The sequence below is a fragment of the Akebia trifoliata genome, chromosome 16 (assembly GCF_017979445.1).
Source record: "Akebia trifoliata isolate Shusen 1 chromosome 16, ASM1797944v1, whole genome shotgun sequence".
Taxonomy (NCBI): Eukaryota; Viridiplantae; Streptophyta; class Magnoliopsida; order Ranunculales; family Lardizabalaceae; genus Akebia; species Akebia trifoliata.
In genome coordinates this window covers 22,116,685-22,142,498 of record NC_141390.1, presented here as the reverse complement: position 1 = coordinate 22,142,498, position 25,814 = coordinate 22,116,685, and the positions used below count along the sequence as shown (strand labels likewise).

The window sequence follows — 25,814 nt, the reverse complement described above, 5'->3', positions numbered from 1 at the left end:
GGCACAAAAGAGCCACTGTCCTTAAAATTAAATTAGCACCCCTTTAGGATGATATCTACAATGCAAAAGGCTTCGACGGTTGGTTTCCAAGATTCAATAGTCACGATCCTGTTAATCATGCATTCAAAAGTAGTAAGTCTACAACGAATTCGATCAGTCTAGTATGAGTAACGAGAGATTTAGAATAACTCAAACATAGGAGAAGAAGAGAGAAATCATAAAGGTATTTTCTGTATATTAACCTCTAGGGCATACTTCTTTAATATAGTGGAAATCCCAACAGTATAAAGAAACCCAACGACTTGATGGATTAAAGAGGGAAAGAAACATTTGGGCCTTAATAACCTGGTTCTGAACGTTGGAGGATTCAAAATGATCAATAAACATTAATCAATTAACGGTTAAGATGGAATAAAGCAATAGATCTTATAGTAAAATGGACCAATCAAATTTTAGCAAAAGTGGGCACACGATACTTAAATTCGAGATTTGCAACCCCCTACGCACATGTCGTATTAAGATTCTTCAATGGGTTCACCCCAAAAATAATGGGGGGGTCCCATGATGTCTTAGGCTCCCATATGCGCGTGAGGCCCACTCTTTTTCTCATTCACATTCAAGCAAGTGAAAGAGTGAGATCTTTTATTATGTGAGCACCACTCTACTATTTATCTGATGTTGGACTAAAATTTGAAAGAGTTATTTTTATAATTCTCACAAATAAGAAAGCTAAGAGAATCTTTAACTTTCAGCTTATACAAAAAAATGGAAAACCACTTTTATCTTATGTTTCAACAATTAAGAAAATCTCTACAGTTTACAAATAATACTCAAGAGGTCTTGAGTTCAAACCTTGTCCCCAACAAAATATAAGAATAAAATACATAATAAAACTATGAATTTTTCAATACTCGAAATCGATTAGTCAATTTTAGGGTCTACCAATGTAGACCCATTCATTTTTGGATTTGGTTTTGGGTTCTCTTAGGGATCCAATAAGAATCGAGTCTCCTTCAAGTACCTGTTGAGTATGTTATGGTACCCGGCTCATAAATTTATAACATTATAATAAAATTAATAGTTTAATTAAATGCTTACAAAGAGATATCTTGAAGTAAATGTAGTTGAAGTAAAATTAAAATATAAAGAAAATGTGAACTCTTTAATTTTTACTTTTCACTGCATGAACTTCCATTCATTTTCCGTATTTATATACAATTTCAATGACAAACAAATGGTTAATACAATAATTTTCTAAGATTGTATTCTCAAAAGTTTGATTTTCTTGAAGAACTTAATGTTTATATTAACTTTCAATTGAGGAATCACAAGTTAAATGGTTATTATAATTTTCTACAATTTTATATATTTTTTTCTCTTAAAAAAACATTATCTAACTTAATGGATACCCGATGGGTATTGGATAATTGTAAGGTCGGTTCTGGGTCCAAAGATCTCATACCCGGAATTGAAATCAATAAGAAACGCAATTAAATTTTTATTTAAGTTTTGATTCCCGAAACTCACCCATTGATACCCCTAATCCATAGTACTTGATAGATGATGCTATATGACTTCATAGAGATGAGGGATTGACTTTTCACACAATTAACACTTAGGTGCTTTAGCTATATTGATTAGATTAATATGAAAGTATCAATGCCAGTATTGTGTTTCGAGTTGAAACCTCAAAAGGTACCTGGGCCAAGGAGAGTCTTATAGTGAAACCCTCGTCATAATCCTTGAGAATGGGCTACATGGAGCCCTAATATAAGGGATCAGAGTGAAATCCATTACAGAGTGGGGCACCATATGTATCGATTGTGGAGCGTGGTGATGTTTTACGACCCTAAACAGATAAGAGTCTAACTCTCCACAACATTAACACTTAAATACTTTTGATGTATTGGTCGGATTTGTATTATGATGGTTAACTTATTTCTAGTGACGTCGATGATTGTGGATGGAGGAGTTGGAGATCAAAGCATACTAAGTTGTGAGAGAGTCTCTTTAGATTTATAAACTTTTATACATCATAAGTTATTGATGATGATAAAAAATTTCTCATGCATCTTATTAATATCCTCTTTATTAAAAGAAAAGGAAAGAAAAAGCCTGAAAACATTCTCAATAAATTCTACTAGTATCAAATTATTCTAAATCTCATTTATTGCCTTATTCCACAACCAACAACCACTATGATACATAACACCATCCAATAATCATAACTTCATCTTCACCCTAAAAGACTTGTTCCCCATACTTTAAGCAAAAATATGCTAGACTTATCATCTAATCAACAACATTCCTAACCAATTGCATAATATTTCATATCTTAGTTGACAATATAAAAAAAAAATTTGTATAAATTAAAGAACCATCCAATTTGATGTGCATCCCATTGATCATTGGAAAAAAAATTCTACCAAGAGAGAAAGGAACATATTCTTCCTACAAATTCTCTACTAAAACTAATCGTTATCGTCTTGCACATCAGGATATCGAGATTTCTCTTCCCATTGGAAATTCAAGTGCTTGATCAAAAGGAAGATCATAAATTCCATTGGCATAGTCAAACCCCAAACGATTCCTTCAACCGTCCCAAAATTTTTAAGATGCAAGCCTCCATGCTCGATCAAACATAGACATATCTTGGATATAGTATAGCAAACCATATGATGCATTGCTCAACTTTCTACGAATCCTTCAAAATATTATTAGAAGATTAGAATTAGACTCAAACTCATCATCCTTCACTCCCCATCAAAGAAGTACTTTATATCCCCCAAAAAAATCTGAGGCCGGCTGCCAAATTAGACTCTCAATTATTTGTTTTGACTTTGGTTGAATTAGAAACGCCAAGCGAATACGTGATGGAGAAAAACTTCTATCCTTCGAAAAGTAAACCGTCCAACCAACCTCTTTTTTCTCCTCCAAATACTCAAAATTCTCCGCTATCAAAGCCCCTGACAATCTAGAAAAAGACCCTAAAGTCCTAGATTTTGCTTCTCCACAAGAAAGAAAGAGAGAGAGAGAGGACTTTTTACTTTCCTCTTTTTGCTTTCAATCTTCAATCAACGACTGTTAAATAATTGAATATTCGCTCAGCGAATATGCCTAGAATCAGATACAAATTGCAGAGACCCAGAGACCTGAAACCTGCGAGTTTTGGGGGGATTTGATACTCTAAGTGCGTGGAGAAGATGTTTGAGTGCGAGTGTTTTTATTGGAACAAAGTCTCTGATTCTTTTTCAGCCGAACCAGAGCCCTTTTCGCTACCATCTTCACTCCCAGAATGGCCAGAAGGTATAAATTTGAAAAAGAAAAGTTATGTTTCTTGGTTATTTTTTGGGGCTATTTTGGAATTTTCTGTTTATGGGTGTTTCTAGGTCTTCTTGATCTTGTTTTCTTTGCAATTTGTAAGAAATGTGCTAATGGGTTTTTCCTTTTTCAATTTTTTTTTATGGGTAGATGGGGGTTTTAAAATTGATTTTTTTTTTTTTGTGTGGATATTTCTGGAATCTTGGAAAAAATAACATAAAATTGAAGATGGACTGTGGGTGTGGATCAATTTTTTGTGGCTCTTATTTCTTTCTATATGATTGATGGATAAATGGGTGTTTTTGAATAATTGGGTTCTTGAAATCTCTGAAATTATTTGCTTCTGTGGTGTAGTTTTTCAATTTGGTGCGATGATGTCCCAGTTGATCTTGGGTTGGTGGTGTTGGAAGAAATTATGATCTGTTGTGTATCTTTCATTGTTAGTCTCCTACATGATTTATATGTGCAAGAACAGGTTTTGAATTATTTCTTTTCTTTCTGTTTTCCATGATAGCGTGATCTTTGATTTGTCTTAACTAGCAAAGTGGGTTCTTGATTATGTTATAGGTGCATTTTATTTTGAATCTTTGGTTTTTGTGTTTTGTTGATGGGTTATTTTTTTCTGTAATTCTTTGGGGTTTGGTTGCATTTGAAGATGTCATATGTTGAGCTCATTACGCACTTGGAGAACTAATCAAGCTGCAAATCCCCCCCTCAGGTACTGTACACTGTAAATATAGTCCGCCGCCCCATTAAACATGGCCTTTGATCAGAAATGTATCTTGTCCAATATATGGACTTTCCGGATCGTTATACTTCATATTATCTATTTTGATCAAATTTGAGCTGTCACAACAAAGAGTGGAAATGGCTCCAAGAGGAGTGGATCATTGCATCATCTGTTCTTCTAAAAGGTCACCAAAGGGTAGGAGACTTGATGCTATATGTTTCATCATCATCACCATTATCATAAAAAAAGCCTTATCCCAAAGATTTGTGGTCAGTTGAATGAATCTTGTTCCTCCATTCTATTCTGTTTAAAGCAATGTCTCCTGTTAATTGTAGTGTGTTCATATCCCACTCTTAGTACCTCAATTTGGTCTCCCTCTCACCTTTTTGGAACCTTCAATTTTATCATTCCTTCGTGATGTTATATGTCTACTATCAATTATTTAAAAAGAAGAAAAAAAAGGCCTCCTGAGTTCTTTTTTTCTTCTAATCAGTCCAATTATTATTCTTTCGAATTGAATCTTATATGAAAAGGTACCAAGCTAACAAATTTAACAAACAAAATGATTTTTTTTCTTTTTTCAATTTGTTATTACAAGCTGTTCTCATGTTTATTGGTATGAAATATGCACTGTTAGGAAATTTGTATCTGCTGATTGTTTCTTCCAATCTAATTCAGACAAACATAACTTCTGTTACCAGGAAAGAAAGAAAGTATAAGTTTTCAACCTTTGCATTATATATACTTAACTTCTAAAGTAAAACTAATTTGATGCAATGATGATTATAGTGGCAAAGAACATAAATTTCTTTAAGCCCACGTCATACAATTATCATAATAAAATTTAAAATGTGAACTTACAATTTTCAACTATTATCTGAATATCTAGCTTTTATGTTTTCCAACGTGAAATTAAACAGCTAAACTTTCAGAGCCTGAACTTCAAATACTATTCAAACAACATAATGGAAAGCTATACCACACTGTATTAAGTCGACAGCAAAAAGTGCTATTTATGAAGGAGAATGACTGTTAAATGATGGAAAAATTGAATAACCATGCACATAGTTTCAAAGGAAACTTTGTTCTCTCATGGTATGCGGTGTTAGGGTCTTGTGTTTCCGACTTGCGAATACTTTTGATTCAAGTTATGACTTATAATGAGTTAACTTGTCATTCTAAGTGATTTGATGGTCATCTTATCAGGTCAAGGATTTGCAACTGGAAGAATAAATCTCGGAGAACTTGAAATTCTCGAGATCACTGAGTTTGAGAGCATCTGGAGCTGCATTCCATCGAATAAAAAGACAAACGGTGCTACATTTTATAAACCCTCAAGGATTCCTGATGGTTTTTTCAGCCTTGGTCACTATGGTCAATCAAATGACCAGCCTTTACGAGGCTTTGTTCTTGTAGCTAGAGATGTTGGTGTTCACACGGCAGAAGTGGGTCATAAGTGCTGCACGGAGACACTTTTACCCGCTCTTACAAAACCCGTTGACTATACCCTAGTTTGGAGTACAGATGATTGGAATGAGGACAATATTGATGGATGTGGTTATTTCTGGCTACCAGTCCCTCCCAAGGGTTACATGGCTATGGGCTTCTTGGTCAATAACAAACCGGACAAGCCTTCGCTCGAAGAAGTGAGATGTGTCCGAGCTGATCTTACAGAGAGCTGTGAGACATACAATATGATACTAAACACGCATTTGAAATTTTGGGAGATCCCATTTCAGGTCTGGACCACAAGACCTTGTCATAGAGGGATGAGGGGAAAAGGTGTATCGGTTGGGACGTTCTTCTGTAGTAGCTTCCAGACCTCAGGAGACGAGCTGAGTGTTGCGTGTTTGAAGAACCTCAATCACACTCGAAATGCCATGCCGAATTTGGACCAAATCCATGCACTCATTGAGCATTATGGACCCACTGTTTCCTTCCATCCTGACGAGAGTTACTTGCCTTCGTCTGTGCCATGGTTTTTCAAAAATGGTGCTATGTTGTACAAAAGAGGTGTGGATGTGGGTGAGGCCATTGATTCTAAAGGCTCGAACCTTCCACGTGGTGGTGAAAACGATGGGGAGTTTTGGATAGACTTGCCAAATGATGATGACAAGAGAAGTTGTGTCAAGTGTGGAAACATAGATAGTGCCGAGCTTTATGTTCATGTGAAACCAGCTTTAGGGGGAACCTTCACCGATATCGTAATGTGGGTCTTTTGCCCCTTCAATGGGCCTGTCACTATCAAGTTGGGGATGTGGGATATCCCTCTCAACAAGATTGGGCAACATGTTGGTGATTGGGAGCATTTCACGCTTCGAGTGAGCAACTTCACTGGCGAGTTGTGGAGTATATACTTCTCGGAGCACAGCGGTGGTGAATGGGTTGATGCTTTTGACTTAGAATTCATTGAAGGAAACAAGGCTATTGTTTATTCATCAAAAAGTGGTCACGCAAGTTTCCCACATTCGGGGGACTATCTTCAAGGATCGCATGGGATAGGGTTGAGGAACGATGCTGCTTGGAGCAATTCTATTGTGGATTCGAGCAAAAAATATCAAATAATTGCGGCTGAGTATCTTGGGGAGGGAATTGTTGCGGAGCCATTTTGGTTGCAGTATATGAGAGAGTGGGGTCCAACCATTGTGTATAATGGCACATCAAAACTCGACAAGGTGATCGACTATTTGCCTGTGTTCCTCAGGTTTAAAGTGGAGAACATTTTCGAAATGTTCCCAACAGAGCTGTACGGTGAGGAAGGACCCACCGGACCGAAGGAAAAGGATAATTGGTTGGGAGATGAAAGATGTTAGGTTAGCTCCCTTGTCAATGTTGTAGTAGGTCAGTTCTCTCTGCCTGATTTAGTTGCATATATATGTATATATTAGCTAGATAGAAAGAGATTGGGTATTCAACCAATTCATATTGTAGCAATGCATACTTGTTATACTTGTTATTCTTGTCATATTAAGGTCATGAAGTTACTATGTGATGTTCTTGTTTTCTCGCCAAAGTTTTCCAAGAAATAAAATTAAAAAATTAAAAAGCAGGTTCTCAAGTTCTTCGATGACAAACATAAGCCATTGGAAGTCTCGCTTCTACAAGCTATCATGAAGATCGAATTCCAGAGATTCTGCCTGAGAAAACTGTCTTACAGTGTGATGACCTAGGAAGCAAATGTTCAACAAATGGTATATAGAGCATATGAGTTTTGCTTTTCAACTGTCAATGAAGTCTTTGGTTTTTTTTTTTTTTTTTTTGTTTTTTTTATGATTTTTGATTTTTACTTTATTCCCTAATCTTGCTAAAGGAATTCGTGACTTCAAACAATTTCAGTAGTTAGACATTTAACATTGTTATTTCACTTGCCCATCCATGTGACTTGCTCTTCAACCTAGTTGATAAATCTCATATATTTCATTAGTTCTCACTTGTGAGATTACATATCAATAAGAAGAGTACCACTAAATGGTCTTGATATAAAAAATAAAAAATAAAAAAACACCTAGAAATTTGTATCACACCTCACTCTATCAGATGAAAGATACACACACCATTTGCATCAAAATTAAGAATTTTAAGTAATATCTCATATTCAAAATTAGAGTGGAGTGGATGAACAAGATTCATTTAGCTGACCTCAAATCCTTGTGATGAGCAAGATTCATTCTCAAGAAATCCGTTAATCCCTCAGTAAGCAAATATGTTTTCTAGTAAATTACATTACTTCCTTCCATGGGACTCAACCATAATCATCCTAGGGCAAATGAATGATTTTGCTCCAAAATTATGAAAGTAGCAAACAAAACATTTATATTGTGTGGTTGGGACAATTATGCTCTTGGTAACACATGCATGGAACTCTTATCGATATGGTTCACGATTAACGAAGATCATTCACAAAAATAACAAATCCACATAATTTCTTTTGCGAACTTATAATGGATCAGAATGTTTCAAATAATCATATAGTAAATACCCACTAGCAGAACACTTGAATTTATTTTGTTCCTTTGAACTTCCAATTTTAAACTATTTCTCTTGACTATTTTAATCTAATTTCTGGTTTAGATTTTGTAGGTTCCACATTCTCAATCACAGATATTGATTCAATCAAAAATTTAATTAGATTCTGTTGCCATTTATAATAATAATTAGCCTTATCAAATGGTTCATAAGTCTCAAAATTATTCATGTTAGATCGAATCTCACCTTAAGATTGTTAAAAAAAAATGATTTAAAAATTCAGTTTTTTTATTAAAAAGTAACAATAATGAGAGATTAGGCACATTTATTGTACCTTTGTTGGATGAGAGAAAAATGTGAATTATTCCCAATCAATCTAAAGCATGCCTTAATAAGCATATACTCTGTAAAATAAAATCAACGTTAAAATTGGCTTATTGTCTGTAAGGTGAGATTCAACCCCACTAATCCAAGAGTTGATATTGTCAGGATTACAACGATTCGTTCTTTAAACTTATGCCATTGGATGAAGGGTATCCAAATTCTAAAATAGAAATGTACTCCTAAAATAATATAAAACAAATGATCGACATAAAATGTAATGAAGCGAAATTGGATTTGATCAAAAGGAGAAATGAATTGATTTGTGATGTTTTTGTCTCTATAAAACCAAAGAAGATGATGGGCATCTATAGACTCTTGTAACCAACGACCACATGTTGGACTGTAGTTGGGCAATTAATAAAATTAAAAAGAAATTAAAATGAGAGAATAACATCCTTTGTCCATCTATTAAAACTTAAGAGTAAAATAGTAATTTTGTTTTAGCTCATGATAGGATTTGAAACATCATGGACATAATGGGAAGATTGCTTAACTTTTGATTAAAAAAAAAATCAATTACTGAAGACAAAGCCCACATATTGGCCCATCTCTTTACACCCCAAGTCTCCTGATCCAAACTTGAACCTGATTTGGTCCGACGTGGTGAGTTGGACTAAAGAAAATGACCAAAACACCAGTGACAAGGAGATTACTTTAGAACATTATTTCAGTCAAAACTAAGTTACATGATATTTTATTATTTTTTTCAAGATAACAATATTTGACTACAAAGCCCAATTAGCTTTTCCCAAAATGGGGTTCCATGCCCATAAAAAATGGACCAAAACAGACTCATATGACCAATAAAAATCCAACAAATTGGCAAATAATTTAACATTTCCATATCATTAACTTTATTTTTTTTTCTTCTATTTTCTTAGTTCAGTACCAATTACTGATGAGGTATTTTGTATTTTCTGAGCCTCTAATTAAAAACAGTTACCTTCTTTATATATTATTTGGCCGTTTTATTTGCACCCAGCTTTATCCTCAGTGCACCCACTTTCTTCAATACATCTAGGGGTAGCAATCTTAACACGATTGCAAACACGACTTGAAAAGGACAAGAAATTAGTGGGTTTCGGTCAAGTCTAATTGGGTTTGAGTCATAATAGTGTCGACCCAACACGGGATTATTAAATGAGCCGTGTCTAGCACTACATGAAAACTGAAAATTTTGACAGAAAAAATTGATGGTCCAAGGCCCACGAATTTTAGAAAAACTGAATTTTGACGCTCTAGGACAGCCAAAATTCTAGATATTCCCAAATTTGATGGCTTAGAGCTGTCAAATTCTCCCATTCTTCATTAATTTGACAGTTTCGGCCCATCGAAAAAAAAAAAATTTTGACAATGACAAATTCAACTCCAATTCGGCCCTTTTGTCCGTCGAATTTTATGAAATTTGGCTGCTCAGGGCCGTCAAATTTGGGCCTTTTTTCACATTGTGTAGGTTAGGGATGTCAACCCACTTAAACAACTTTGACACGTTTAGTTATTGTGTCACTTGTCATTTTAAATAATGAAGTATAGGAGGTATCTCAAATATTAACAATTATTTAAGAATTTTTTTAAAATTACCCATTTTTTTATGAAAATTTTGTATAATTTTTTCGTAATATTTTTTTTCTTCAAATTTCATAAAATTTTTAATATATTTTCCAAATAATTAAGGATTAAGCTTTAATTTGAGAAAGAAAACACTTTCCATATTAAGTTAGTAAGAAAAGTTTCATGATTGCATTATCTTGTGGCATTCAAAAACATGATCCCATTCCAAAGGTATGTCAAGGACAATTATAAGAACTTTGAAATCTTTTTCGAAAAATTCTTAATTTATGTTTTGTGATTCTTAATTTATGTTGGTAGATATTGATTTATTGTTGTGTGACTCTATGTTTAGTAATTGTATTTTATTTTTGGCAGTGCAAATGGAACTTATTTTATTACACATAAGATTATAATTGTAATGTAGATGCATTCAGAAAGAGAGAGAGAGTTCGTGCAAGGGAGTTGCTTGGGGTGGCTTGAGACTCTTTACAAAGGAATCCGTCTTGCGTAGTCCTTGAGGGATTGGCCCCCTAACAGTATCTGATTGGGCCTAAAGGGGAGTTGAGAGGATAATCCATTTCTTCCTTGGTTTACTCTTCCTCTTTTTTCTTCTCACAGCCTTCATGGCGGCTTCTTCGTCAGGCATTTCTTGGAAATTTTTGTTTAAGGAGGGGTCTTGTTTGGGTTCTAGAGCATTGGATTTTGTACCTAGTATTAGAGATGAAAATATTATTATTAAAGTTCCAGAAGAAATTATTGAAGTTGAGGCCTCTAGATGGAAAACTCACTGGTTGGGTATCTTCTTAGTAAGAGACCATACTTTCAGGATTGAAGTTTGCGGTTTTACGTATGTGGAAAATAAAGGGACATGTAGAAGACATGTTTTTTTCTCTTTAAGTTCAATCTTGAAGAGGATTGTGAATGGGTGTTGAACTTGGCTTATATGGTATGTAGGACGACGCCCGTTAATCTTGCGAAGATGGATGATAGATGCGAAGCCAGTAAAAGAAATGTCGTCAGCTGTTTCAGTTTGGATCAGATTACCACACCTACAACTTCAGTTCTAGTCACAGTTCTATTTAGGAAGGATTGGAAGTAGCATTGGTATTCCTTTTCACTTAGATAAACCTACAGCTACTTGTTCCAGATTATGCTTTGATAGAGTGTGCATGGAAATTGATTGTAATTGCAAGTTCCCAGATTTTACTATGTTAAAAAGAGCAGATGGTAGAATTTTGAAATGTTTGAATGGAACTGATTTCTCCTTCAAGATTTGTGAGACATTTGATCAATGTGTAAGAATGTTCGAAAAACGAGTAAGGAAGTCACCAGTTGGGCTCGGAAGAATAATGGTGTTGAGATACATGGAGAAAGAGAAGTGCCATTAAATTGGAAACACTATCTCACCGGAAGTATTAGAGAATTCAGGTGAGATTCCGATGGGTGAAAATGTGGGGGATCGGGAACACATCTGCACCCTACATATGAGGGTACATCTCAAGGCAGATCAAAAGTGGGTTTAGAAGTGAACCCGCACAACGTGAAAAAGCCTATATTTGACGACCCAATGCCGTCGAATTTCATAAAATTTGATGGACCTAGATGTCAAATTTTTTGTTGTCAAATTATTTTTTTCGACATGCCGAAACCGTTAAATTAATGAAGGATGGGAGAAATTTGATGGCTTTAAGCCATTAAATTGGGGATCATAAAAAATTCCAATGGCCATAGGCCGTCAAAATTAGCTTTCTAAAATTTGTGGGCTTAAGCCCATCGAATTTTCTTGTCAAAATTTTCAGTTTTCACATAGTGCCAGTTGAGGTAGGTTAGGAATCGTGAGTTGAAAAGGTTATTAGTGTCCAACCTGAATCGGTTAACAAAATTATTGTGTTAATTAACCAAAAAGAGATTGAAGTATCTCACTGTAAGATAGTTCCCTCACATAATTTGAACACAAATGAATCCACAATGATAGTTACAAATAAAGTCTATCCACTCTCATGCATGAAGTAGTGGTCCACAACTATCCCAAGCACATCTCCCTTCAAGTGAGATCATGTCAATCAAGTGGAGTTATATTTAGTTATTCAGTTATTTAATAGGCATTTGGATAGGACTCCTTGACTACTTCTGACTCTTGCGGGGAGTTAGAAGTCGTTTGGATGCGTTTGGATGAACAACTCTTTCGAAGAGTAACTCCGCGCAAGAGCAAGAAATTACTCTTTGTGAAGAAGTCGAGAAAACCTATTTCTCAAAACTCATCTTGCGGTTAGTCAAAATCTAACGGATCGTTTTACCAAAATATCCTTAACTTTATCAATTTTCTATGAAAATATTCCTAATTCATTTGCCCTTAAATCAAACGAAAGAAACCTTTATTAATATTAACTTTTTTTTTATTTTAAATTTTGAGTATAATGGATTTAAACACATTATATTAATATTAAATATTTAAAATATTATATTATATTATATTAATATTTATTATATTATATTATATTAATATTTATAGTTAAACACATTATATTAATATTTAATATTTAAAATATTATATTATATTATATTTATATTTATAGTTAAAATGTCAAAAACAATATAGTTTGAAGGCATATTATGACACTAAAAGACAGTCTGTCAAATTTTTTTTTTAATTTTGAGTATAATGGATTTAAACACATTATATTAATATTTATTATATTATATTATATTAATATTTATAGTTAAAATGTCAAAAACAGTATAGTTTGAAGGCATATTATGACACTAAAAGACTGTCTGTCAATTTTTTTTTAATATTATGTCATATTATGTCAAAAACAGTCTGTCAATTTTTTTTAAAATTTTGAGTATAATAGATTTAAACATATTATATTAATATTTAATATTTAAAATATTATATTATATTAATATTTATAGTTAAAATGTCAAAAACAGTATAGTTTGAATAGGGGCGCACAATGGATTGGGTAAATCCAAGAACCGAACCAATCCAAGAACCGAACTAATCCGATTATATATATATATATATATATGTTATGTAGAGGTAACTCATCAAAGTCTTCAACTTTATCTCCTCTATTTTTTTTTCTAACAAAAACTCATAAAAAATGTACACAAATCTCTCTCTCAACTCTTAAATGAATCAACCCATTTATGGAAAAAAAATTTCAAAGAGTTTGATTCCTTATTTTTTTACGAGAACCTTTATGCCGTATTTGTTAGATGAAATATACTATACAAACCTAAGCTTGGATACGTTAATCTACTATTTATGGATTAGTTTACTCACTAATCCATCTAAAATACAAATTTTAAAATTGAAAAAATTTTTTAGTCCCATTGAGCTTCCTCTAATTTTTAATTTTTACAGATTTTAGTCAGAATTTAATCATAAAATCATTTTCATTTTAAAAGTAGGCAATATTTATGATCTGATCTAAAGGGTTTCTCTTTTGAAAGAAAAAATACTAGTTTTTCTATTTTGAAAATATGAGAACCGAGAACCGATCCGAACCAAGGTTAGTTTGGATTGGTTCGGTTCTATAGGGTAATTGGATTGGTTTGGTTCCAAATTTTTAGAACCGATCATGTTTGGTTCGGTTCCAATTTTGACAAAATCCGAACCAATCCGAACCATGTGCACCTCTAAGTTTGAAGGCATATTATGACAATAAAGACAAAAAAATAGTAATTGATATAATATAAGGGTATTCTGATCTTTTTTCTAGAAGTCATGAGAAATCAGTATGGTTCCTAAACAGACTTCCAACACAAAAGTACTTCCGTCAGTACTTCACAGAGTTGATTGCCAAACGCCCTTTCTGCACAGAATTACTTTTCCAGCTTCTCCACAGAGTACTTCAACTCCTGTTCTTTGGAACAGTAGTTCTGCTCTTGGTATCCAAACAGGCCCTTAGTTTTCATATGTACTCTATAAGTAATCTCTTTAATAAACAGAAAATAATATAGAAATCTAATTTACTTGTATTTAATACTCATGATGGTGGATGACTTGGCACGAAAGAAAATTTTGGTGATGTTGTTCATGCTAGTGAGGTTTTGCAGGTGCAAAATTCGAGTATGGAGGAGCCTCTATAGATTGGTTGTCACACGGTTAGGCAGAAGTGTAATTCGACTAGAGGAAAGATAAAAGATCCAAATTCGAATACCATAATATATGTACAAGGAGAAAATTTGGAAAATTGTTTGGAGGTGGCGTTGAATGTGGAACCAATGACAGTTAAAAACAAATTTGACTTATTGGTTGAGGAATCGAATGAGAAACGTGATTCAAATGCCACAGATTTTTCAATTGAATTTGGGGATTTTATTTCAATGAAAAATGTGTTGCTGGGGGAAGTTAATAGCCATAGTGACCTAAACTAACCTTCAACAGTCAATGGAGGTAAAAATAAAAAATAAAAAAAACTATTGTGTTAGAATCCAATTTCATGTGGCCCAATTGATCTACACATTTTAAGTATTTTATTTGCACAAGGATTCTATATATTAAAGAGATCAATAATAAATAACAATTCCCAATATAATTAGAATTAGAATTAGAAATATATTCTTAAGTTTTAGTAAGAAATTTTGATGGATATGAATCTTACTAAAAGAGGTTGTCTAAGCCATCTATCTCTATCTATTTAAGTAGATCGATACCCCATAATAGTAAGAGACGCACAACATACACTTAGGGTTCTGAATTATAGTGATATTTATCAATCACTAGAACTCTAGCCAGTCCAACATAGAGAGGAGAGATAAGATGAGTTTGAAAATTGAAGAACTCAATCGGGGATTTACACACATCGATTAATTAGCCCGTGGATTTGTGAAAGGCACACCTCCAGTATAATCTTGGATCATCAATTTAAACTATGACACAAGGTAAGTACCCTAAACTTTGATTCTTAGGAACATGAATAGGTTTCTTGAGATATATGAATGATTATTGATCTTGAAACTTATAGACTAATAGTTATATGAATAAAGATTTTGTATATTTTAAATCTAACATGTGGTATCAGAACCATAGGTTCTTGAATCTCTATATCTTGGATTAAAATTTATTCATGCATGATTGTTGCCATATTCGTTGGATTCCGTTTGAAATCTCGTAGAAAGCTCATCGTTATTAAATTTATACCATTATAGATTTTCAATTTTGAATTCATAGTTAGAGATTATGGATTTTCAATTTTGAATTCATAGTTAGAGATTATGGATTTTCAATTTTGAATTCATACTTATAGATTACAGATTTTCGATTTTTGAATTCATATTTATAAATTATAGATTTTTTTATTATTTTGAATTCATACTTATAGATTATAGATTTTCGATTTTGAATTCATACTTATAGATTACATATTTCTGATTTTGATATCATGCTCATAGATTACAAATTCTCAATTTTTGATATCATATTCATTGTTTAAAGATTTTTTATTTTGATATCATACTTGTAGATTACAGTTTTTCGATTTTCATATCATACTCATAGATTTCAAATTTCCATTTTGATATTATATTCATAGATTGCAAATTTCCATTTTGATATCATATTCATGGATTTCAAATTTCGATTTGGTTTTGGACCCATATATTTCATATTTTTTTTTGTTTTACTTGGATTTTTCCAAACTCATACATTTCAGATTTTTCGATTCTACTTGGATTTTTCCAAACTCATACATTTCAGATTTTCAGTTTTGCTTGGGTTTCATCAAATCCATATACTTCAAATTTTTTTATTTTGTTTGGATCAATAAGTAGCAAGATTATCAATTATTATTAATTCTTTATTGCCATTTATGAAATGTTTCTTGTTCATTAAGTTTCTATAATAAAAGTTTTGTGCAATATTATTGTTAAAATATTTTGAAAAGTAACCTAAAGGTTTAGTAAATATTATTAGTTAATTTAGATATACATAAATTCTATTAATTTTGTAGTCGTTAAAGTAGCCTAAATTAGTAAAATTTATGAAATATCTAACTATATTAAATATTGGTCATTGGGATGACATTAAAGAATAACAATATTTACAATTGCAGACTCAATTAAGTAAATGAGATTAGTCTAAAGGATAATTTTATTTAACTAATTAAAATATTGGTAAAGTAATACAATTTACATGAATTTAACAGAATTAAGATTGGAAATCCAAAAAATAAAAAAAACTGACTAAATAAATTATATATATTATATTAGCCTTATAGTACCACTTAATCAGTTGATTAACTTAAAAATGAGTGAATAATAAATATACATAGTTTAACCCAAAGGATAAATTTATGTAATATTAATATATTCATCATTATCAAATAAAACTAAAGGCACTTATTAGAGCATTGTCCTAATTTAATTTCAGTTTTTTGTTCATTGCACTCGTATGCCTCTATCATCCCGATCCTTATCAAATCAAATTTGTCATAATGGTATGAGCACATACAATTTATTTAAGTGTTCAAGATCTTAGCTTAGTGCTCATTTCTACAAAAACTACGGACTTTACTGAAAATAGTATGATAGAGCAAGAGAATTTACTTCCCACTTGAAAAAAATCAAATAGACTTAGTTTGATGTTCATGAGAATGACGCTCGCTAACAACATCAAGACATCCCTACCTCCAACTAATAGTACATAAGAGTATTTGAAAAGTATAGAAGAAAATTTTAAATCTACTGATAAATCGCTCGTGAACACTTTGATGACTCAGTTGACGACTATAAAATACAATAGGGCGAGAGAAATTCAAGATCATATCTTTAATATGATTGACAAACTACAAAACTTAGAATATAAGAAATGGGCATGAATGATTCCTTACTAGTAAAATTTATTCTCAATCCTCTCCCAACTCATTTCTTTCTCTTCAGGATTCACTATAACACTAATAAGGAAAAATCGAACGTGAATGAACTAACTAGTATGTGCATTAAAAAATAGACGAGATTGAGATAAGAAGGAAAATAGTCTACTTTTATGATGACTCAAGGGATAAAAAAGAAAAGAGACAAGTCAAAGAAATGGAAAAAAAACTCATCTAGAAAAAGTAAAAAGCCTGATAATGCAAATCAAGCTAAAGGAAAAAAACAACAATAGTATCAAGTACTACTTTTATAGCAAAGTTTGATACATAAAAAATGACTGCACAAAATGAAGAATGTAGCGCCCCGCCAAACGCTAACACAAATCCCAATACCGCCTCGAGGCACTAGGTGGCGCCTCGAAATTTCGGCATGGTCTCCTCTGTTTATGTTAGCGTTTCACGGAACTCAAACCTGATAAACCATACCAAACAATCCTGTATAAAGCAACGAGAGACAATAGATTTTATGAACAACAAAATAAGCAAGATCAGAGTTACGCAAAAAGGTATAAAGTTATACAGGATTACAAAGTCTATCCTCCCTCTAACATAGACCTAGCACTCGGTCCCAAAATACTATGTACACCTCCTAGGATGAACAGACTCCTAGTAGAAGTAATCGTGTTGCTCGCCAGGCAACGGACTCTGGTCGTCGATCTGACCGACCAAGTGTTCCTCGGCTAATGGCTCAGCACCCGCTGCGCCAACTGAAGGCTCTACAACTAAAAAATATGGAAGTAAAGGGTGAGTAACAATGGTTACCCAGTAGGTCCACAAACAATTCCTACTAATAACCTCCCCTAACGTGATCGAATAATCATACTTCATTACTTCAAAACATGCAAGTTTTACAATTGAAACTACGATTAACTGGTACATATAGCCAGGGATGAGCAACTAAACAATTTAAAAGTAACACATAGCATCAACCATCCATACGCATTATACGTTTTCCATTTATGCAAATACAGTTGGCAACATTGCAATAGTAGACATGATTTTCAGTTTATAATCCGAAATATATAACACAGATACATAATACAAGTGGTGGAGTAATGGAATTTGAGCGTTGGGATTCACGACTGGATCGCTCCCAGTCAGGACATGATGTTACAACATAAATCTGGCTTTTAGTTCTTGATTTTGTGGCCGGTCGCTGCACTTACCACATTGATGACCATTTATCCGGCTCAGGCTGGCCGTTTGACGTGACCGTAAGCAATGGGTCTCTTTTCGATGTGTCAGAACGTTCGACTACTACTAGATTGTTAGTGATCACTGACTAATCATCTTCGTCTATGCCTATCAGGCGTGCATGTGATTCCCAAATGACACTCTACTCGTATACGACCACCTTTACAATACACGTTCACTGGTAAAGATAAGAAAGGAATGGACCCGGATTCCAGTTGTGACTCCACTCTCATACGCGTCCCATACCACGTATGAGTTTGGTGGTCCCTACCGTACATCCCAGGATAGTGTACCCCTCCGAATGATGTGACACACTATCCCTTCAGGCATTCACAAACCCTTTAACAGCTCACAAAATAGCTACGTACATATATGATTTTTCATTTAAAACAAAAGAGAAATTAACAGAACAGGGTTGAGAACGGATATCCAGTTCCTACCATGCAACTGTGGCCACCCGGCCTAAAATAAATAACAGTACTCAACGCAAGCGCTAACATAATCGGAAATAAACATGCAACCCTTTCATTAATAACCTGGATATCCTTTCACCAACCTACACACAACATACAATGTAAAATGCAGACATCACCCCGCGGGTGTGATTCTGACATTTTACCGTTCATTCCCTTTTCCCATTCTCTCAACATTCTCATTTTTCATCCTTTCAAATCAACCATTCATTTTCAATCTTTCAAAGTCATTCTTTTGGTCTTTCCATTGAAAATCATCGAAGTTTATTAAAAAACAAGGTCCCGGCAATGCACGAGACCAAAGCTGTTAAAAATGGTAAAAGCTGGTGAAAATTTGGCTAAGTGTTGGAAACTCAATTTTCCAAAGTTTTCGAAATTGAAAACGGGTTTTTCGAAATGAAAGTCTCGATCATGAGATTCGACACCATATAGTTTTTGTAATCTAATTCAAAGAAACGCGAAAGTTATTTCATTTTGAAAACTTGCCGAAAACGTCGAAAATTACGTTTTGTTCTTGAAACCAAAATTCGGATTTTGATCCTTTGAGATTTGGATCTTAAAACCATTCCCATTGTTCCGAAATGGGGGGTAAAACCTTAATTTCATTAAAGAACTTAAAGTAAATGGAAAGTAAAAATTAAAGAGGACATTTACTTAAATGTTTTTAATGAAATAAAGGGTGGAAAATAGTGTATAAGGTGTGAGGAGGTCAAGCCAAGAGTCAGAACACTGTTCTGATCAAAACTGTGTCTGTCGGTGGCTGTCGGTGGCAGAACCAGGATTCTGTCGGTGGAACCGACATATTGGTCATCGGCAGATGTCGGTGGGACCGACGGTCCTGCCGACAGAACAAAATTTTCTCGCGTTATTTGGTTTCGTCGGTGGCAGAAACCTCATTCTGTCGGTGGGACCGACAGAATGCCTTCGGTAGGTGTCGGTGGCACCGACCTTTCCCACCTACAGCCTGAACCTTACTCGAACCTTCGAGTTTTCGATCCATGTTTCGGATTCTTCTTCCGTTATTCGAATCATTCAACCCACCCACGATTTTGTTATCAAAATTCGATAAAACATAAATAAAACACCTACTTCTATCATGAATTTGGAATCAAACACCAATTTCTACGATTCAAAAGCAAACAATAAGTTTTGTTTCCAAAACCCTAAATGCACATTGAGAAATCTAAAGTTACCAATAGAAATTGAAAGTCCCCTACTTGTTTGTGGACGCCGAAAGCAATGAACTCGTATAAGGATCAAAGTTGGTGGTGAAGGAGTTGGTGTTGAGTTGAGTTTGATGCAAAGTGAGCTAGGGTTTGCAATCCCCTTTGACGACGGCACTTCTTTGCTTCTACAATGAATGGGGGCCTAACTCTTGCTCGATGGAACCCTCGATGAAGATGTGTTAGGATTCACTCAAACCACACGGCTGGGTTTTGATGGAGGATAGGGCAAACAAATGAGAATGGGTTAACAAGGAGGGTGAGTTTGTAGCTATCGTCGTAGCCGACAACTTTATCTTCTTCGTCGAAATTCAACGGTCATTCGTTCTTAACGGATCTTGAGGAGAAGAGAGGAGAACCCTAGGTTTTTGGAAAATCTGAGCTTTGGATGCTTTTGATGCTTTGGAGAAGAAAGAAAGTGATTTAAAAGAAAATAAATTTTCTTTTATAACAAGGGCGAGGGCATACTTGTAATTTCCCTATTATTTCTAGTTTCGACCGTAACTTGACTATCCGGACTCGAAAAATGACAAACGAGTATTCCATTTTGAATAATTTTTCGCTACGGATCTAATGGTAATGTCGAATTTTCCTGATTCTCCCTCTAGCGAAAATTTTACTATATGGGTCCCACTCGACGCGAAATTCGAGGATTTGTTAACTTTTTCACCCGAACTTGAATTCAAACTTGCTTATAGGCTAAAGTATATATTTCGATCGTTTTGAAACTAATGGCGAAGTCGATCTTCAATAAAAATGAACATAGCATAATCCAGGTACTTGACTCTAAGTTTCCTTTCTAAATATTCTTCAAATAAATACCATCTAATTTCCTCGAGATACGAGTTAAAAATACGGGGTGTTACAAAGAAATTGGTTCGAAAAAATGTATGTGTATTTTTTTTGTATGTTATGAATTAAACTTAGTTAAAGTTCCTTTAAATACCTAGTGGATTGATTTAGGAATCACAATTCTTAATACAAATTGGATGCATGAATACTTTTCAAACAAGAAGCCAATGCAAAGTGAAAAGTCTGTCTTCATGGAAAACCATTTTAGAGCACAAGTGTTAATTGTAGGAACCTATCACTTGGTATTAAAGACTGGTTATTAGATGCATCTAGAAAGCATTTTTTATGTTTCTACTATAATTAGGAAAGTAATTTTTTTATCTAGATTAAATAGTTTAAGTTATTCAATTTCTTTTAATGTGGACAATTAAAATTATTTTTATATTCAGTTTTAGTTGGATTTAAGATATTATTTAACGGTTTATATAAAATTAATTTGGATTATAATTATATTCAGTCCTTAATTACCCTATATTCAAATAATGGTTTGAAACATGATTTGATAAATAAAAATTCCTTCATCTTGTAGTATAAATGTCTAGGACACTTTTTTAGAGTTAGGATAAAAAGATTGGTGAAAGAAAAAATTCTAGATAATTTGGACTTCATAGATTTCTTAGTATGCGTGAATTGCATTAAAAGATAATAAACCAAACATACCAACAAAGGAACCACAAGAAGTAAAGAATTTCTTGAAATCATATACACTGACATTTATGAATTCTTTCTCACCGCATATTTAAGTGATGAAAGATACTTCACCACCTTTATAAATGACTTCTCTAGGTATGGTTATGTATATCTAATACATGAAAATTTTCAGTTTGTAAATATCTTCAAGATATTTATAATTGAGGTAGAAAGACGATTAGATAGGAAAGTTAAAATAGTTAGGTCAAGTAGAGGATGTCAATACTATGATAGATTTATTGAAGCATGCTAGAATCCTACCTTCTTTGCCAAACTCTTAGAGAAGTTAAGTATTTGCGCACAGTACATAATGCCTAGCACGTCTCAACATAATGGTGTAGTTGAAATGTGTAATCATACACTTATAAATATGGTTAGAAGTATGTTGAGTCATTCAACATTTCTAGAACTTATAGGGAGAAGCATTAAAAATTGTTATGTATATCTTAAACAAGGTTCCTAGTAAGGTAGTGCATAAAACTTCTTTCAAATTATGGATTAGTAAAAAACCTAATTTAAAACATTTACATGTTTAAAGTTGTCCAATGGAAACAAAGATCTATAATCTACATGAAAGGAAATTTAATCCCAAGACCATTTCTGGATATTTTATTAATTATCCAAAAAAATCTAAAAGATACAAATTCTATTATCATAACCATAATACGAGAATAATTAAAATCCATGTGCTAGATTCCTAAAAAATTATAAGATCAATGGGAGTGTAAAATCATATAAAATAGCACTTGAGGAAATAAGAGTGGATATCCTACCACCTCTTAATCTTCAAGAAATTGTTAATTCTCAGATTACTCAACAAATTAAGGAGAATAGACAATAATTAAAATAAGTTGGTTCACCACTCCATCAAGACTCAATCATTATGATCGAAAATTTCCTATCGCTAGTTTTGAGAAGATCTCTCAGAAAAATAAGACCCATAATTTTAGATGATTACTTGGTGTATACTTAAGAATTTGATTATGATGTTGGGATAAATAAATATTCGATTACATTTTCACAAGCAATGGAAAGTAATTATTCTTCTAAATGGATGGATGTCATGAAAAAAGAGTAATTATTCTTTATTATGTTTCCTCTTTTACCCCTTCAACCCACTTTATTATCTTTTTTCATCTCCCATTTTTTAATAGTACCACTCCAAATTTATTATTTTTTCTCTTTTACCCACTTAACCTCAAAGATTTTTTAATATGGTCCTTCCAACTTTATTATTTTTTTATGTTTTTATCCCTTTAACCCTAGTATTAAATTATTTATGATTAGTCATTTAGATAGCATAGTTGCAGTACATACCCCTTGAATATCTAAAATGACTATTTATAATGGAAAGACTAGACATTATATCCAGTCATTTTTGATATTCCCTTGGAATTTCTCTTACACTTAGAGGCATGTGCCATGAACCACCACAAAAAAACGTAAAACCACACCTCGAATTCAAACTAATGAAGCACCTTCCAAAAATGTTCGACACTCAAGTTAGACATCAATGCATTATTTAAGTCTATTCAAGGAAAGTTTAATCTCTAACTTGTTCTAACTCTTTGGTATTTATCGACTTCTTATATTTGATAAGAACTCTCTGTGCTTGTCTAGTGAACACAAACAAATCAGGAGAATAGTTTTCTTCTTTAATTAAATAGTTGAACTTGCTATATATAGCCTTACAAAAAATAACATAACAGAGAAATAATCTACAGCCCACATTTTACATGCCTATTAACATGATAAGTGATTAGAAAACAAACAACTTGTCCCTAAGAATAAGGATTATTCAAACCACTAGGCAACTAACAAAAGCAAATCTTAAAGACTCGATCAACACTAACAAGTAACAATTTCAACAATATCAACACCTTTTACTAGTTATGTTACCTTGAGTATCATTGTTTCTCATGATTTCTTTCAATTTGTAAGTCAATTTGAATCCGCATTTCTTACTTACAATTTAGCTACAAGTTTTTGGTTATTGATGCCCTCCTTTTCGAAATTCATAGCTTTTTTTTTTTGTGTGTGCTCTACTTGGCCTGCTATGATATAACAACAAAATTACTTATCAAGAACAAAATTTTAAATGACTTGGATCAATGCAATATTGAAAACTTCTTTTACTCAATTTAAACTAATATGAATAGTTTTTTACTCCTTGATTGAGCAATGACTAAAGCAATTGACATTGCCCGTTAAATACTAAATTATATGAGAAATGGAGATTATATCTAAGTATTATAGTCAAAAATTCCAAGAGTTAGCATAGTTTTTCCCTACAATAACTTGTATATTTTATAAAGAGTTGTCTCTCTAATAGGTTTCTTAGGACTTGGGAAGTTGTGTTTCTTTAGAAATTGTGGGGTTCCTCAAAAATAAAATATGGTCCAAATGTTAAACTCTAATATTATTTTGCAATGGTACAAAACACTAATCAAGTTCACTAATTTTATATTTTTCTCTTGTGGGGGATGGGAGGTGATAGTAAGAGATGGACATACTATTATTAATAAAGAAATCAAGAAAAAAAAATTAAAATAATCAGTGGTGCCATAGCCACCACTCTTACCCTATAATTTTTTGACTTTTATTATTTGGAGACTTTCAAATTGCCAAACCTCAAACAATTTTTGTCTTCCACTTTGGCACCATCCCCACTTTCTTTAAAGGATGCTCTGCCCTTGTAGATGAATAAGCATCCTTGCTTTAATGTTTGATAGCTCTTAAAATTATACATAGTTGCCAGACCTATGATGTAACTAACCACGAAAATCCCATATCTGAATTGTTGCAAATCTCTTAAAAGATCGTAAGAAAATTGTAACATGAGGAAATTACTATACTATTATTTAATGAAATAAATTCTTTGAATGATAAAAAAAAATCACAAGATGTTTTTTTAATAATCTCTAAGAGATTACGAACTTAAGCTTCAAAAACTCTTTGGCATGTACAACACTATGCCTCCAAGATGATACCAAGTGAAGGTCTTCTTTACAAAAATAAAACATGATAGAATGTCAAACATTTTCACCATTGGATTTAAATTATAAATATGACAATTCAATAGTCGTCCATTTTTAAAGTCAAGATCTAGCCAACGAAAAGAGTATTTTTTTTAATATAGATCATAAAATCTGTGAGTGCTGACATGTCATTTAAATCAAAATGACAATCCACGTGACCCAAATGAATACCTCGATTTAAGTTCTATAAGGCCTTTTGTAACATACTGAAAATTTTATGTAGATCTTACTTCATTCATGAGATGAAAAACTTAGATGAGTTAAAATAAGCGTAAAAATAGGAGATGGAGGAAGTAAAAATATAGTTTAAAGAGGGATTTTCTTAAAATAAAAAAAAAATAATAAAAAAAAAAAGCTGTATGAAAGTATTTTGATAAAAAAAAAGGTATTATTTTTATTAAGGTCCATAATTTGGTTAATTAATAGTTGTGAAATTTTATGTTATTTTTAAAAAAGTAGGTTGAATTTTAATTAATTTATTTATGATAATAATGTACCATAAAGTAAATATAATAATTTTGTTAAAAAGAAAATTAAACAATATAATTCTTCCACATAGTAATTATAGATAATATCGCGTACATAATCTAATAATGAGCAAAATCTTTTGCTGACCCCGCACAGAGTGCAAGAGTGTTGAACGGTCTCCAAATCAAAAGACAGCGGTGTACGTACTCTCGAATCCAGAAGTCCAATAGCGTCCACCCAAACTCCTTGACTCCTGACCCAAAAACTTTCTTAAAAAACTGTCGAGCTGTCTTAGACCAAATGGACGGTGGCAGTCCCCACATCTTCCGCTCCTTCCCATTCTCTGTCGGTCTACGTGGTATCTTATAAACGTGTGAGCCACGTGATGTGGGTCCCATCTTGTCGAATATTGTCGCTTTAAATGATAGCATATCATATCTCATATATCGATAAGCTCAATTTATCGAGAGATTGTATTTTATCGACAAAACAATTATTTATTTATTTATTTATTAGGATAATTTAGAATTACCTTTACAGGTTTTGCTGAATATTAGCGATACTTTCATATATTTCAAAAAGATGACATATACCTTGAATATGGTCTTCCATATGAGACTGATGTAAAATGATAGAAATACCCTCATCTTTAACCTCATTGATCTTGTCTTTTTTTATATGGATCTTCCATATAAAAACCACTCATCTTCAGTCCTTTAATGTTTTCGATAAAAATACTTATTTATTTGGTATCTATTTTTTAATTTATCAATTTATTAGGTGACTTGGGGTCAAATCCATTGATTTCAACCTTTATTTATTTGAAAAAAAAAAAATCTAAAATAAATATTTTATTTATATTTTTATCATTAATTTAAAATATTAAACAATTAAAAATATCAAATAATTACTCGAATCATGTGACATGTTGCACTTGTCACCAAAACCTAATTGTGTTTAGCCAAAAAAAAGAAAAAAAAAAACATGGCTTCTAATTACTATAACCAAGTTTGGTTCAGTACAGAAAAATATTTGAAAAGGAT

General features: G+C 32.8%; 1 protein-coding gene across 2 annotated transcripts; it reads left to right on the top strand.

Annotated features, from left to right (window-relative positions):
- The first annotated feature begins 2,910 nt into the window (after nucleotides 1–2,910).
- On the top strand, nucleotides 2,911–7,053 carry LOC147382869 (hypothetical protein At1g04090-like). 2 transcript variants are annotated; one of them, XM_086428053.1, is made up of 3 exons: nucleotides 2,911–3,306; nucleotides 4,040–4,246; nucleotides 5,258–7,053. In XM_086428053.1, the coding sequence occupies exons 2-3, from the start codon at nucleotides 4,189–4,191 to the stop codon at nucleotides 6,862–6,864; spliced, it is 1,665 nt and encodes a 554-aa protein (XP_086284179.1). In that variant the 5' UTR covers nucleotides 2,911–3,306; nucleotides 4,040–4,188; the 3' UTR covers nucleotides 6,865–7,053. The 2 variants fall into 2 exon arrangements, with proteins under 2 accessions (XP_086284179.1, XP_086284178.1); XM_086428052.1 differs by lacking the exon at nucleotides 4,040–4,246 and having other exon boundaries at nucleotides 2,919–3,306.
- The last annotated feature ends 18,761 nt before the right edge of the window (nucleotides 7,054–25,814 follow it).